Source organism: Pteropus alecto, unplaced genomic scaffold (genome assembly GCF_000325575.1).
Source record: "Pteropus alecto unplaced genomic scaffold, ASM32557v1 scaffold67, whole genome shotgun sequence".
NCBI lineage: Eukaryota > Metazoa > Chordata > Mammalia > Chiroptera > Pteropodidae > Pteropus > Pteropus alecto.
The window spans coordinates 2,674,729-2,688,944 of record NW_006441061.1 but is presented as its reverse complement, the minus strand read 5'-3'; the positions used below and the strand labels follow the sequence as shown (position 1 = coordinate 2,688,944).

General features: G+C 46.0%; 1 protein-coding gene across 1 annotated transcript in view; it reads right to left on the bottom strand.

The window, feature by feature from the left end:
* Nucleotides 1–13,966, bottom strand: part of MVB12B (multivesicular body subunit 12B) — a 154,455-nt gene extending 140,489 nt beyond the window's left edge. The window contains exons 1-2 of the mRNA XM_025051239.1: nucleotides 13,737–13,966; nucleotides 12,879–13,001 (exon numbers count right to left, since the gene is read on the bottom strand). Coding sequence (XP_024907007.1) covers nucleotides 12,879–13,001; nucleotides 13,737–13,757 — 144 coding nt within the window. The 5' untranslated portion in view covers nucleotides 13,758–13,966. The remainder of the gene's footprint in view (nucleotides 1–12,878; nucleotides 13,002–13,736) is intronic.
* Between the last annotated feature and the right edge of the window lie 250 nt (nucleotides 13,967–14,216).

Below are 14,216 nucleotides of genomic sequence, written 5' to 3'. Positions count from 1 at the left end.
AAGGAACACTTGCCAATTCATTTTATGAATCTAGTTTTACACCAAACCAGACCAAACGTACCAAAAAAGAACACTACAGATCAGTATCTCTCACGAATAGACAGAAATTCTTAACAAAACATTAGCAAAGATAATTCCATGATAAATAAAAGAATTATACATCATGACCAAGTGGGGTTTATTGAAGGGATGCAAGGATGGTTCATTATTTGAACATCGATCGGTGTAATCCACCATGTTAACAGGCTAAAGGGGAAAAAAAAATCACATGATCAAATCAATCAATGCTGAAAAGGCTTTTGACAAAATTCAGCACCCATTAATGATAAAGATTCTCAGAAAAACAGGAATAGAAAGTGTGGACCAAAAAAAAAAAAAAGGGCCACGTACTAAACCTGACAAGCTCAGAGGGGGCCTGCATGGTGGGCCTTATGAACTCAAGAGACCTAAAGTCACCACATAGGATGGTCTGAATATAAAAATCCCTAACTAACAGCCAGTCATGGTGGGTGGTCACGTCCTAGGTCTGTAGCTTCCTGACAAAAGCCAACCTTTACCTTAGGTCAGCCTATTGTCTTTTTATATCCAAGATAACACACCTTTGACACGTCAGAGGGATCTTCGTTTCCCCTCAGCACCAGAGCACAGAACCCTTCATCGTTATTCTGTCCCCCACACACCATCTCTACGTGCTGTAAATGTTCATTATTAACTATCTTGCATCCACCAACGTAAGAGAAGTATGTGTTTCTCCATTTTACTTTTTATCCAATCCCAATCCCAGAGATTCCCCCCACCCCAGTTTTGCTTTCTCTCACCCCCTTAATCTACCACCAATGGATTTCATGTAACCCTCCTTAAGTCTCCTCTTTTGATTCTAATGTACGAAATAAACTGTAAAGCTGCCATTCTCTGGAGCATTTTCCCAATCCATTGAGATTTTGCTTCTTGGCAATTGTCATCAGTTTGGCTCGAATAAACTCATAAAAATTCTCTACGTGTTTGGACATTTCTCACATCAACAAAAGGAAATTCCTCAAATGATAAAGAGCATCTACCAAGAACCCTACAGCCAATATTTTACTTAATGGTAGTAGACGAAATGCTTCCCCTGCCACCACAATCAGAAATAAAACAGGAATGTCTACTCTCGTCACTCTTATGCAAACTAGTGCTAGATGTTCTAGCCATCACAATAAGGTAAGAAAAGTAAATCGAAGGTTCACAGGTCAAAAGGAAGAAAAGGTGACATGATAATCTACATAGAAAATCCCAAGGAATACACACTAGTACGTTCAGCAAGGTCTCAAAAGTTCAGCAAAGATAAACGCACAAAAATCAATTGTCTTTCTATATAATAGCAATGAACACATGGACATCAAAATTAAAAATACAATTCCATTAACAACTGTTCAAAATAAAAAATAAAGCACGTAGGCTTAAATCTACCAAAACATGTATAGAGGTCCTCTTCTGAAACCCACAAAATGATCGAAGAAGTGCTAAATAAATGGAGAGACACATTATGCTCATGAATTGGAAGACTCAATGCAGTAAAGTTGTGAATTCTCCTCAAACCGATACACAGATTTAACACCGTGACCTTGTGATTTATAATAAGAAATATATATTTGGTCTTCGCCCATGGTTCACTCTTGGCTCACAGCTCCCAAAATTCTTGGAATTTCTTAGGCAATAAGAATAATGGGAGTATCCTTTTTCATAATATTTGCTTTTTTTTGTCCTCAGTTCCTGAAATCACTTCAGAGCCAAAAAGGTGAAATGGGTGTCTTGCTATGCATAACAAGTCCCTTTCTACCACAACTGGGTTTACGTTAATGAGGATGGTTCACTCTTGGCTCACAGCTCCCAAAATTCTTGGAATTTCTTAGGCAATAAGAATAATGGGAGTATCCTTTTTCATAATATTTGCTTTTTTTTGTCCTCAGTTCCTGAAATCACTTCAGAGCCAAAAAGGTGAAATGGGTGTCTTGCTATGCATAACAAGTCCCTTTCTACTACAACTGGGTTTATGTTAATGAGGTGACTTTTTTTGACTTTCGGAAAGCACCTAAGGGGGTAGGTTGCCAGAGAAACTTTCAGTCCAACCCTTTCCTTGATTTCCAGGGATGGGAGAGGGACTGAAGTTTGAATCAATCACTCACCAGTGGGCAATAATTTAATATATCATGCCTATGTAATGAAGCCTCCGAAAAACCCCAAGAAGTTTGGAGAGCTTCCAGGGTGGTGAGCACGTGGAGATTTGGGGACAGTGGCATCCTGGAAGATAGGGCATGGAAGCTCTGTGCCCTTTTCACATACCTTGCCCTACGCATCTCTTCCATCTGGCTGTTCCTGAGTCATATCCTTTTATAATAAACCAGTGATCTATCTAGTTCCTCTGAGTTCTATGAACTACTCAAATTAATCAAACCCAAAGTGGAGGTTGTTTGACCTCTGATCTAGAGCCGGTCAGTCAGAAGCACAGGTGACCACTTGGACTTGCAACTGGCATCTGAAGTGGGGAGGGCGTAGTCTTGTGAGACTGAGCCCTTAACCTGTGGAGTCTGATGCTATCTCCTGGCGGACAATGTCAGAACTGTTGAGTTGTAATATACCTGCAGCTGGTGTCTGAGCCTTACTTGTTGGTAGTATGGGGAACCCCCACGTTGGAACTGGGTCTGAAACCCCTTTTGAATATTAATTACCATTTAAGTTCCTGCAAAAAATTTTTATAGACAAAATTATTCTAAAATTTATATGGAAAGACAAAGGAACTTGAGTAGCTAAAACAATCTGTATAAAGACAAGTAAAATGGGAGGTATTGGCCTATCCAATTTCAAGACTTACTGTACAGCTGCAGTAGTCAATGCTCTAGGGTATTGGCAGAGGGCTAGACACATAGAATGGAACTGAATAGAGTGCCATCCAAATAATATTGGAGCAGTTGTTCACACATGGCGGGCGGGGACTCTGACCCCAGACCACACCTTATATAAAAACTAAATCAAAATGTGCCACAGACTTAAATGTTAAATGTATAAAACAGGTAGAAAAAAAACAGAAGGCAATCTTCTGTTACATGAAAAAATGTTAAAAACTATAAAACAGGTAGAAAAAAAACAGAAGGCAATCTTCAGGATTTAGGGCTAGGCTAAGAGTTCTTAGATTTGACACTGAAAACATGATTGATAAGTGAAAAAAACTGATAGATTGGACTTCGGCAAAAGTTTACACTTTTGCTCTGTAAAAGACCCTGTTAAGATTAAAAGACATATACAGACTAGAAGAAAATATCTGTAAACCACATAACCAAAAAAAGGCTCATACCTGGAATATACAAAGAACCCTTAAAACCAAACAATTCAATTAGAACATGAATAAGACATGAAGTGACATTTTGTTGAAGATATGGAGATGGCAAATAAGCACACGAAAAGATGTTCAACATCATTAGCCACCGGAGTAATACAAATTAAAACCAAATGAGTTATCACTACGCACCTATTGGAATGGCTAAAACAAAACAAAAACAAATTGACAGTGAAAAATGCTGAGAAGGGTGTGGAGAAACTGGATCATTCATGCACTACTGGTAGAAATATAAAACATTACAGCCACACAGGAAAGTAGTTTGGCATTTTCATAAAAAACTAAACAGGCAACTACCACACAACCAGCAACTGCGCTCCTGGACATTCGTTCCGGAGCAATGAAAACTATGTTAACACAGAAACTTGTTCATGAGTGTTTACAGCAGCTTTATTCAAAATAACTAAAAATGAAACCACCAAGATGCCCTTCAGTGGGTAAATGGTCATACGAACCATGGTACAAGCATATCAATGAGAACTATTCAGCAATTAAAAGGAACAAACTATTCATACCTGCAATAGAGTCTATGGATGAATCTCTATAGAGAATTATGCTGAGTTTTTTGGGGGGAAAAAGTAAATCACAAAAGGTTACATGCTGTACGATTCCATTTCTATAACATTTCTGAAATGACAAAATCAAAGAAATGGAAAACAAATCAGTGGTTCGCAGTGGTTAAAAAGGTTAGCTAATTCCTACAGATAGTGAACGACTTGTTTACCAACGGTTTTGACGTGCAAACCAAGTGATCCTGAGTCCCCACCTCCACCTGCCTCCTTTTATCAGGCTTCAGTCTGGGACACTAGCCCACTGCCCTAAATCACACCAGAGCCAGGCGTCTGACAACTAGAGACCACACCTACAGCCCAGAGCCTTCTGAAATTATTTAAACAGTGCCAAGTCTGCTCACTCTGCCTTGCCTTGCCCTTCTCACAGAAAACACAACAAAGGCTCTTGCCCCGGCTTTTCCCTCGCTCCCTCTGCCTCCTGACCAGCCCTGGTGCTTCCCCGTGTAGCCCTTCATGGAATGGTGTACCCCGCCCCCAAACCGCCAAGGAACCAATGAGAACAATCTTTTCAATGGCAGTTGTCTCCTGATCCGTTGGCCTCTCCACACCTGAATAAAAACAAAACCCCAGGTACATTAAAAACAGAAGTGGTCTGTATCTTAACCATATCAGTGTCAATATCCTGGTTGTGCTATTGCACTAGAGTTTACAAGATGTTACACCGGGGGAAATGGTTAAAAGGGTAAAAAGATCTCTCCATATTACTTCTTAAAACTGCATGTGAATCCACGATTATCTCCAAATAAAAAGTTTAACTGAAAAAAAATTAAAGTAAAATTAAAGCAAGTCCCTCATCTTTTCCATTAATCCACTGAGTTGAGGTTTCATTGTTAGAAGCCTTTCTGAATAGTAAATAGGAAGTTTTAGCAAACAGGGGCAAATACCAGGACGCCGCACTGTTCCCCATCTGTCCACTCCATGCTCCACTTGAACCAACTATGAATAAGTCATCATTCCAATCTTTGGGGCAAAACCCAAATTCCGAGCCGGTAGGAGAGAGATGCCTAGAAGGAGGCAATTTAAGCCACTATTTCTGATACAGTTGTCCTAACAACAGCCAACGTTTGCTTCCCTCGCACCTCCTGGGTGCCAGGCACTGTGCTAAGCACGGGCACCCTCTCTGGCCTGCTCCACTCCTCGAGGCTCTGCAGGGTGAAGGGGAACGGGCAGGGGAGATGCAAGAGGTCCGGACGTTTGCTAATCCAGGCCACAGGAAACAAAGGCCTGGGGGCTGGTCACAAAACCACTTTCCATGTTTCAGTAAATATTTTCTAACGAAACAAAAGAGAGGAACACCTGGTACATTTTATCAAAACAAGCTCTGGTTCTGAAAATAAACCAGTGTGTGAGGGTGGGCCTTAGTCTGGTTATTTTTGACCTGGGAGTGGGCCCTGGATGCAGAGCTGTGGGGAGTGGGGAGGAGACCGGAGGCCCAGGAAGAAGCCACACTGTACACCACCCCTCCAGCTTCTGCATTTACTTCAGAGGTGGAGCTTCAGGAGGGGGCACCTCCTGGGGTCTTGGGCCCGCACTGTCCTCTGGCCAGGAGAAAGAAAGGGCGTCTTCCTGCCTTGCTCCGGGGCCATTCCACCCCCACCCCCACCCAACTTCAGCTTTCTGGAGATCCGTGGACAGCTGTGATTAGACTGGACATATGGTTATGGCCCACATTTTTCACTTGTTATCTGCCATATGTTTTTAATAAGATATTATTACCATCTTCACATGCTTTTCATGTGATTTTTAAAAGTTTTTCTGAGCACTCTATAAAAATATCAGCTTGCTTGAATCTGCATCAGTATCTAGATTTTTTTTTTTTTTTTTTTTTGCTTTTACCATTTTGGTAAGTAAAATAACAGGGCCTCACTTGCAGGTTTAGGATTTTAAAGTTATCCCTCTCTGCGTCCCCTAGACACAGCCCTCCGGTCCAGAGGAAAGCTGTCCTCTCCTAGGCCCCCAAAGCCCCTCACATTTGACATGTAAGCATGTGAAACTTCCAATCATTTAGAAAACCCCAAATATATTTAGGGCACATATAAATTACACGGATCCGGCCGTTTTTAAGAAATGGCGTGCTGTCTAATTAGGGGCAGGGATAAGCAGGCGTGTTGAGAGAAAGGGAGGTGGGGGATGGGGGAGGAGAGGGGGGAGAAAGAAACGGGAAGTGGAGGCTTTCGCGATGCCGGGTCCACGAGCTGCCGGCCGGTGGAGGCCACGACCAAGGCTGGCTTCCCAGCACGCGGCAGCAAGCGACAAGAGCCACACAAACGCGACTTGCCGGCTTCTCTCTGACCCGGCTCTGGATGCCAAGGCCTCTGCCCCTCACGGCCCGGCTTCGGCACACGGCCCCTGTCTCTCCACCGCTGTCAGCTCGGCCTCACTGCTGGCTCCGCCCACCAGCGACTACACACGCGCGACACTTTCTAACTTTAAACAGAGAAAAACAGACTTGTGGTGCCATGTCATCCTCCAGGTATCACCTTCCCCCTGTCCTCCCTTCCTTAAAGGTTATCTGTGCTCGACCTCCCAGAGCCGCCTCCCACTTCTGCTGGACTCTTCAAGTCCCCTCCAGTCTTGCTTCTGAGCCTGCCACCAAGTTCACAGCCACCTCCTTGCTATTAAAACCCAATGGGAACCTTTTGGTCTCATTTTACTTACCCTTTAGGTAACTCTGAACATTACTGACCACCCCTTCTTGCAGAAATACTTTTTCCTTCATACTAACATTCTTACTAACATTCCACCTACCTGGTGGATGCTCAGCCCTGGTCCCCTTCTCAGTGCCTCTGCCACATCCATCCCTAAGCAGCGATACTCCAGGGGACTGACGTGGACTCTGAGATGACACCTCGTCTCTTCCGGTTCCACACCTTCTCCCTGGACCATCTCCGTTACGCCATGGTCTCTGCGTGTGATGAGGACACTCAGACTCTCTCCGGACCTTCTGACCTAGATAGAGCTGCTTGACACCTAGACGTTACACAAGCACCTCCAATTCGGCGTGTCCAAAACCGAACCAGCTGGCCTCCTCCCCCCGCCACCTGCCTGATTGTCTATGTTGCTGTCTCAACAGACAGCATGACATGCTGGTGTCATTCTGGCCCAACCCTTTCCTTAACCTCTGCATCCATCTCCCAACATTCAATCTATTTTTTTTTTTTCTGTGAAAGAATATGTATTTTGATCCCCGTGGCCCAAAGCCCTCAGATCCAGCCACTTCCTTCCATCCCCACAATTAACGGGTTAGGCCACACTGACCCTCTCACCTTGCGCTAACACAGAACCGGCCGACTCGTTCACTCGCCTCAGTCTACGCTGTCCAGTTATTTTCCTTGCTGCGCACAACAAGCAAACTTTTAAAAGCACAACTCTAAGAAAGAACCGCTTCTCCTTAAAGTCCTTTAATGACTCCCACCACCCTCAGAATAAACTTTGTGTGGCTTACACTATTCTGTTGTGACCTGGCCTCATCCATCCGTCCATTCTCACTCATCACCTTATGGGACCCGACCTTCCAGAATACTCTGATTCCTAGTCCCTTGCACAACAGTTGGTAGTCAATGAATATTTGTGAAACCAATTCATGAATAAATAAATGAATGAATGAGTAATGCCAGGAAAAGTTTCACTGAGGAGCTGTTCGAACTGGGTTTTAAAGGATGAGTAATATTTTACCAAAACAGGAGGGGTATAGGAATCTTGGAAATACGGAAAAAGTAGGCTCAGAGGTGTGACGATACAAAGCTCATACTTATTCTGAACATGAGAAAATGAGAGGTTCAATAAGCCCCAAGAAGATGTGAGGTGAAGTGAGACTTGACGATACAGTGAAACCATGTGTGCCAAGTTAAAGAACTTAGATTTTTGTCCTACATCTGGTTATCAAACATGAGAAGCCTCTTGGGGAGAAGACCCACGGCTACCACAGAAACAAGTGTGCGCATCGTCATTCAGCCCCTTGTTCTCAAAGATACACCCAGCTGCGGTATCTTTGAAGATGGTGCAAAGCCTAGAGGGAGGGACGATATAGTCAACTCGCCCCCACCCCACCGAACTTACTGTGCTCACGCTCACTTAATGAGAATAGAAAATGACAAAATGTCACAACTTCTCTGGAAGGCAGTTGGTAATATTTATCGGATTTAAAATGTGAATACCCTGACCCAATAATTCTAACCTATGAAATTATTCTATGGAGCTAACAGGACAATCATGTCAAGACACATACACATATACAAGAATGTTTGGTTTTTTTTATAATATTAAAATTACAAAATGGAAAAAACCTGAATGTCCTTCAATATGGGATTTTTAGCCAAATTTTAGTATAGCCAGATAATAAAATAAGCATTATTAAAAGGATGAGCTACACCTATATGGATTGATATGCTTATGCCCACAATATTGTATTATTTTTAAAGTTATAAGAGTATTAATAGTATCATTAATAGTATATCGTCCCTCCCTCTAGTTTAAAATATGTTTCTAAAAAAAAACCCACCAACATTACACACATATCCCCAGAGGCCTCTTGAACTTTAAATCAAGAGAGGCTAAAAAACAACAGGAAAAGTCAGCACAGCCCTTCCTGAGACAGACTTGTGGTGACCACATGTAGCCATTATTTAGGAATGCCTTAACTTAGACCAATAGTTCTCAACGTGTGGCCCCTGGACCAGCAGCATTAACATCCTCGGGGACTTGGTTAGAATGCAAATTTCCAGGTATTACCCCAGACCTGCAGGATTTTTTTTTAATTCGGGACATGGGGTCCTCCATGGAACTGAGGCCCATAAAGGCTTGAGAATCCCCCATGTGGACATCTGAGAACAGTCACCGAACTAGGGGACAATCTGTCACCTCTGGGTCACGTGCCAGAAAGACTCCCATGGGTAGGGTGGGGTTTCTCAGGAAAGACATGGAGGAGGTCTTAGATTAGAGTGAGGAAGAAGAAAAATCTCTCTTAGTCTCTCGGAGGCCAAGACTTGGTTTGGCCAGGACTCTCCGGATGGCGTTCTAACGCCATTCTGGGTCAGAGGACCGAAAGCAGGGCCAGCTGGGCCAGCCGTCGGGTCAGAGGACCGACTGGGCCTCGGCCGTAGGCGTCGAGATTCTCTGAGATTTTTTTTTTACTCTCATTCCCTTCATCCTCAAAGCTCCAGAAAAGTCTCCTGAAAAGTAATTCTGGTCTCAGCCGTTCTGTGGGAAACCGTGGAAGGTCACAGAAGAACGGAACAGGAGAGAGAGTGGCGTCCATCCCCACTCAGGCCAGAAGGCGGAAGCGGTCGCTGCCAGGTTAGCAGGGGCGCTGTACCCAGCCGGGGGCGACCTCGCAGACGTCACCAACGAAAACTGCACGGTGTGCTGACAGGGGAGCAAGGAAGAACTCTGAGCACACTTGAGGTGGTGCCCTGGGAAAGGCTCAGAAAACAGCTGGAGGACAGACGCTTGGCAGGTCTCGGGGCATGGAAGGGAGCGACATCTAGAAGCAAGTTGGAAGGGCTCAGTCCGTCGTCATCTGGGATCGAGCAAGAGACATAGATAGATCTGCAGAGCTCGATCTGAGAGACAGAGCGTTAGGGCTTCCCTTCAAAGCACTTACCGTAATTTCAGTTTTACGTTTATTCGTGGGATCGTTTAATTGCCTTTCTCTCCCTCTAGACTGCAAGCTTCACAAAGGCAGGAACAGTCTATGTTCTCACTCACCGTTGTAGCCCAGCTCCTAGCTGGCATATAGTAGGTACTCAAAAAATAGGTTGGATAAATTAAAAATTTTTAAATTAAAACACTCTGGAGTGTTTGATTATTCTTTCCCTGTATGATTGACTTTTTGTTTTTGTCCCCCAGAAATATATTATCGTGTGAAAGGACATTGCCAAAAAGAGTGTTATCAAAGGATGAACTCTCCTTTCTGGAAAGAGTCATCTCATAAATACAGTGCTGTGGCTTTAGTCTCTGAGCTGTAAATACTAGTTTAGAAAGGCAAAAGAATTTAGGTAAAAGGTAGGCTGTATTTCACTGGAAATACACACGAATACACCCAACAATGGTCATCAGTGAGGTCCGGCCTGAGGCCTTAGACACCGCAACATCCTGAGCCACTTGGAAATCAAAGCTGAATTCTATGCACAGGAGTTTCAGCATGAAGTGTTTCTACGGCATTATGATTTACTGAAAACTGACCATCCACACATGACAAAGCAGCATGTACTACCTTCAGCCAACACCAGGTGTCTACGACAGTCATTACGCCAGGTAGTGTGGCGTCACAAAGACACGAGACCCACCCACCCTGAGGGCAGGGAGTATCACCGCCAGCCACTCCGAGCGCCGGGGAACAGAGAGGGGAGGCTGTTTCAGAGCGGGCTGCAGAAATCGAGACGATAAATGGAGAAGTTTAGCAAATGATCTCCAGCCCCCTAGCCTAAGACGCTTTCCCTGACCTGGAGAGAAGTTATAAAATTTAATTTTCATAAACAAACATTTGGCATCTTTTACTTCAGACAGCAACAGGGCCTGTCGTGGTGGTGCCACCTGGAGTCGGCTGTCCATCTGGGGTCAGCCGTCCATCTGGTGCCTCACTGCCCCAGGGCTTAATGTGACTGCACAGGGGCACGACTCCTACAGCAGATGTGACACAGAGCAGGCTCGCCTCAAGCCGCAGCAGGCACTCCCCAGCCACTGCAGTTCTGGGGAAGCATCTCTGTGGCCCGGCCACTACGAAGCGCCTTACGTTTCACTTTAGATGTTGACTTCACACAAAACTCCGGACAAAGGGGATGCGGGAGTTAGTCTCCCCGCCCCCCACCCCCCACCCCATTCTCCTTGAACTCAGGGTCAGACTTCCGGGGAACCAAATGCCCAGATGCTTATCTGAGAGTCCAGCGGTCAGGACGGGATGACTCCGGCTCTCTCCTGAAAGGACCTTCCGAGGGAGCCCGGCCACCCTCCACCTCGGCGGGGAGGCTGGGTAATTGCCAGGCTGACCCCTGGAGCCTCTGGCCCTGCTCACCTTTCACTGTAATGCATGGCGCAGCATAATCATGAAATGTGCTTATTAATTTTACTCATTTCCCACTGCGCCCTTCTGCCCTAGGCTGGGTGTTAGGAGAAAATGATAGGGATAGATTCCGCTCCTGTCAGACGTACCAAGACGTTCAGAGAGCCAGACTGTCAAAGGCCATCTGCCACCCACTGGCCAAACATTCGAGATGACCCCAAAGGTACAAGCAGAACGTGAAAGACACAGACCAACAAAAGAGCACAGCAAGAAGGCCGGGAGACCCATGCCCTGGGTGTGAGCCCCCCGGGAAAGCCCTCCCAGGAGAGCAACCCCGGGGCCGGCCCTCCCAGACACCCGGGCACCCGGCTCTGCCCCGATGCACGGCGTGCTGCTTCATATCTCATTCATCAAAAGATACTCTGGCTTCTCAAATCAGGAACGTTTTTATTAGCTTCCCCAAGAGTTTATGGCACAAAGCCATACCTAATGATTCTATTTTATGGCAAGTTATACATTCAAACGGTGCTTTGAAGTCAGACAGCAGGTAAGACTCAAATCTTTGTCAGAAAAGACTCCTTCATTCTTTCGCTTTAAAAATGTTTATAAGATTTCAAACAGTTGGGAAAGTGATGAGGAGCGTTTTAACAGGCTTCTTCTCCTTCCTCGCCCGGGACCCAGCGCCGGCTGACCCAATACCTACTGCGCTGTTCTCGCTGGGGGCTGATTCTGCCCACCAACCAAGCCCCTCCTCCTGGGGACGTTCGGTAATTTCTGGACACAGTTTTGGTTGTCACAGCTGGGGGGGGGGTGCGCGGTGCTTTTGGCATCTAGTGGGGAGAGATCAGGGATGCTGCTAAACAGCCTCCGGTGCACAGGACTGCAGCCCCGCAAAACATAATTATCTGATTATCTGGCCGGAAATGTCAACAGCGCCGAGCTTGGGAGCGCTGCCTTAGGGCTCCTCCTGGGCCAGGCACTGCAGTCCTCCCACCCCTGGGACATCAGGCACTCATCCAGTCACGGCGGCAGTTCCAGCTCTGGCTGCCGCTCCATTCTTTCATTCCTAAGTATTCTTGGTGCACACTTTCAGTGAACGAGAATAAAATGCTGTCATAAACAAGATGAGGCAAGTGAAAGCGAGACCACCTGAGACTCTCAGGACACATGGCGACAGCATTAAACCCTCCTGACGTTACTCTGCATTTTTCAAGCTCCACTCAAATTGGCATTAATCGACTGAAACAACAAAATAACCAATTCCAGCCATCGGTACTACCGCACACCACAGAGCAGTCTGCTGAGAAGCAAGGCGAGTCCTCCGCTCAGCTGGGGTGCTGTGGTCAGTCAGAGGGCTGGACTTGGGAGGGGTCTGGTCCTGACTCGCCATTCCCAAGGACGGGCACTGTGGCACTTTACTTCCCGGAGCTTGGGTCCTCCTGGTCAGCAAAGAGGAGATAAAGCTACTTGCTCTTCCGGTGCAGTCGTGAGAGCTAAATGAGTTTGTGGGGAGGAACCAGTTTTGTAAACTATAGAGAGCTGTATGAATATACGGCAATACATTTATACATGTAGGGCAATCGATGACAACCACCAAGGGTCCTTCAGACTCGTGGATCCTTTTCATGAAATGTCACAACTAGAAGTGACTTTGGAAATCAACTAGTCCAACTCCTGAATTTTGAAGAAGGTGAAACTGAGCATCACAGAGGTCAAGTGATCAGCCACAGAAACAGCCTCGGTGGGCTCAGGTACTGTGGCTCCCAAACTGGGACCCTCCCCACACGTGCCCATTGGTGACGCATCCCCTCCCTGCTTAAGTTCCTGGAGGGAAGAAACATATCCTACACACAGGTTCAGAGAGTCTTGAACACAGGAGACAAATATTTGCTGGATCAGTGAACAAAAGGTACAAAGCAGGATCCTGACTTACTACATCATAGCCTGTCGGGCCTCGGTTCCGAGAAGCCACCACCCCCACTCCCGTGATGGGATCCATTGACGTCTCTGGCAAGGCTTCCGAAAGGTCTTTGACTTCAGGCATGGTGGATTGGTCCTGGTTCCGAAAAGGGGAAAGAAAGCACAAAATTCAAACTGAGTGTTTAAAGTGAACAATGCAAAGCCTCAAACAGACAGAGCCAGGTTCCTGGGGCGAGTATCCCGAGCTAAGCTCCACACACCTGAACTGGCTAAAGGATCCCTGACCTTACCTGAGCCTTTCCTCAGATCAAGAATTCAAAACATCGCTGGCCCCTGTTCCTCTCAAGTTAGTTCTGAATACTGATAACATAGTTAATGAGGGCTTGTCCCTGCTCTGAGTAGGGAATTTTGACTCAAACCCAAAAGCAAAACATTCTCAGATCTCCCGTCCAGCTGCCTGACTTCTGAACAAATACCAGCAGTTCTCCGAGGATAAATCGGACTTGGCCAAGTCTAACCCCACCCTGCGTTTCTCTCCCTTATACTACTTCCTTCTGGAGGTACAGACTTCCAAACCCACAACCAAGGGTGGACTGTTCCGCTGGAAGAGCTTTGCAAATACACACATGGAAGAAAGTCTTCTGGGCACGGAGTCAAAGGAATGGAGCTCCGGTCCAGGCTCCAGGACTTACGAGCTGGTGACTTGGAGCAACAAGGAGTCATGATACTGACAGTCGCAGAGCCGTTACGAAATCTAAGAGTCATGTAAGTGAATGAATGGCCTGGAGATGTCCCTGGCACACAATAGGCTCTTGACAAAAAGCAGATGTGACTGGCGGGGTTTGGGGTACACGGGTCCAGTGTAACTGACCAGAAACGTGGCAGGCACCATTCCCAGGAGGACTGTCAGGCCCCTTCGTTGTGTTTAATCCCACAGGTCGTGTGGGCATTTACTCAGAGCTAAGCACTAACAATGACCGTAATTCTCGCTGGGCACTGTGGGAGAAAGGGAGGGAAAACGGAATTATTATTCTGTTGCTGACTGCCTCCTGATGTGAGCAGAGGAGACAAGCAGTGTATAGAGAGCACTAGGGTCTGGGCGGCTGGAGTGGCAGTGCACCAGAAAGCAAATAAAAAAGCTAACACCTTATGTAAATGGCTCTTCGCACTTTTAAAAGGACAAGCAGTGAAAAAGAGCAGGTTAAATCCCGCCTCCTTCTGCAGCAATGAAATTCCACTGGCTGTAGGTCGGCCAGATCTCCCAGGGCTGGTTACGGCTTCTGAAGCAAACCAAACCCCGACCTAACTAGGCAAGCAGGCAGGAGGAATATTCATAGTTCTCAGCCTTGAA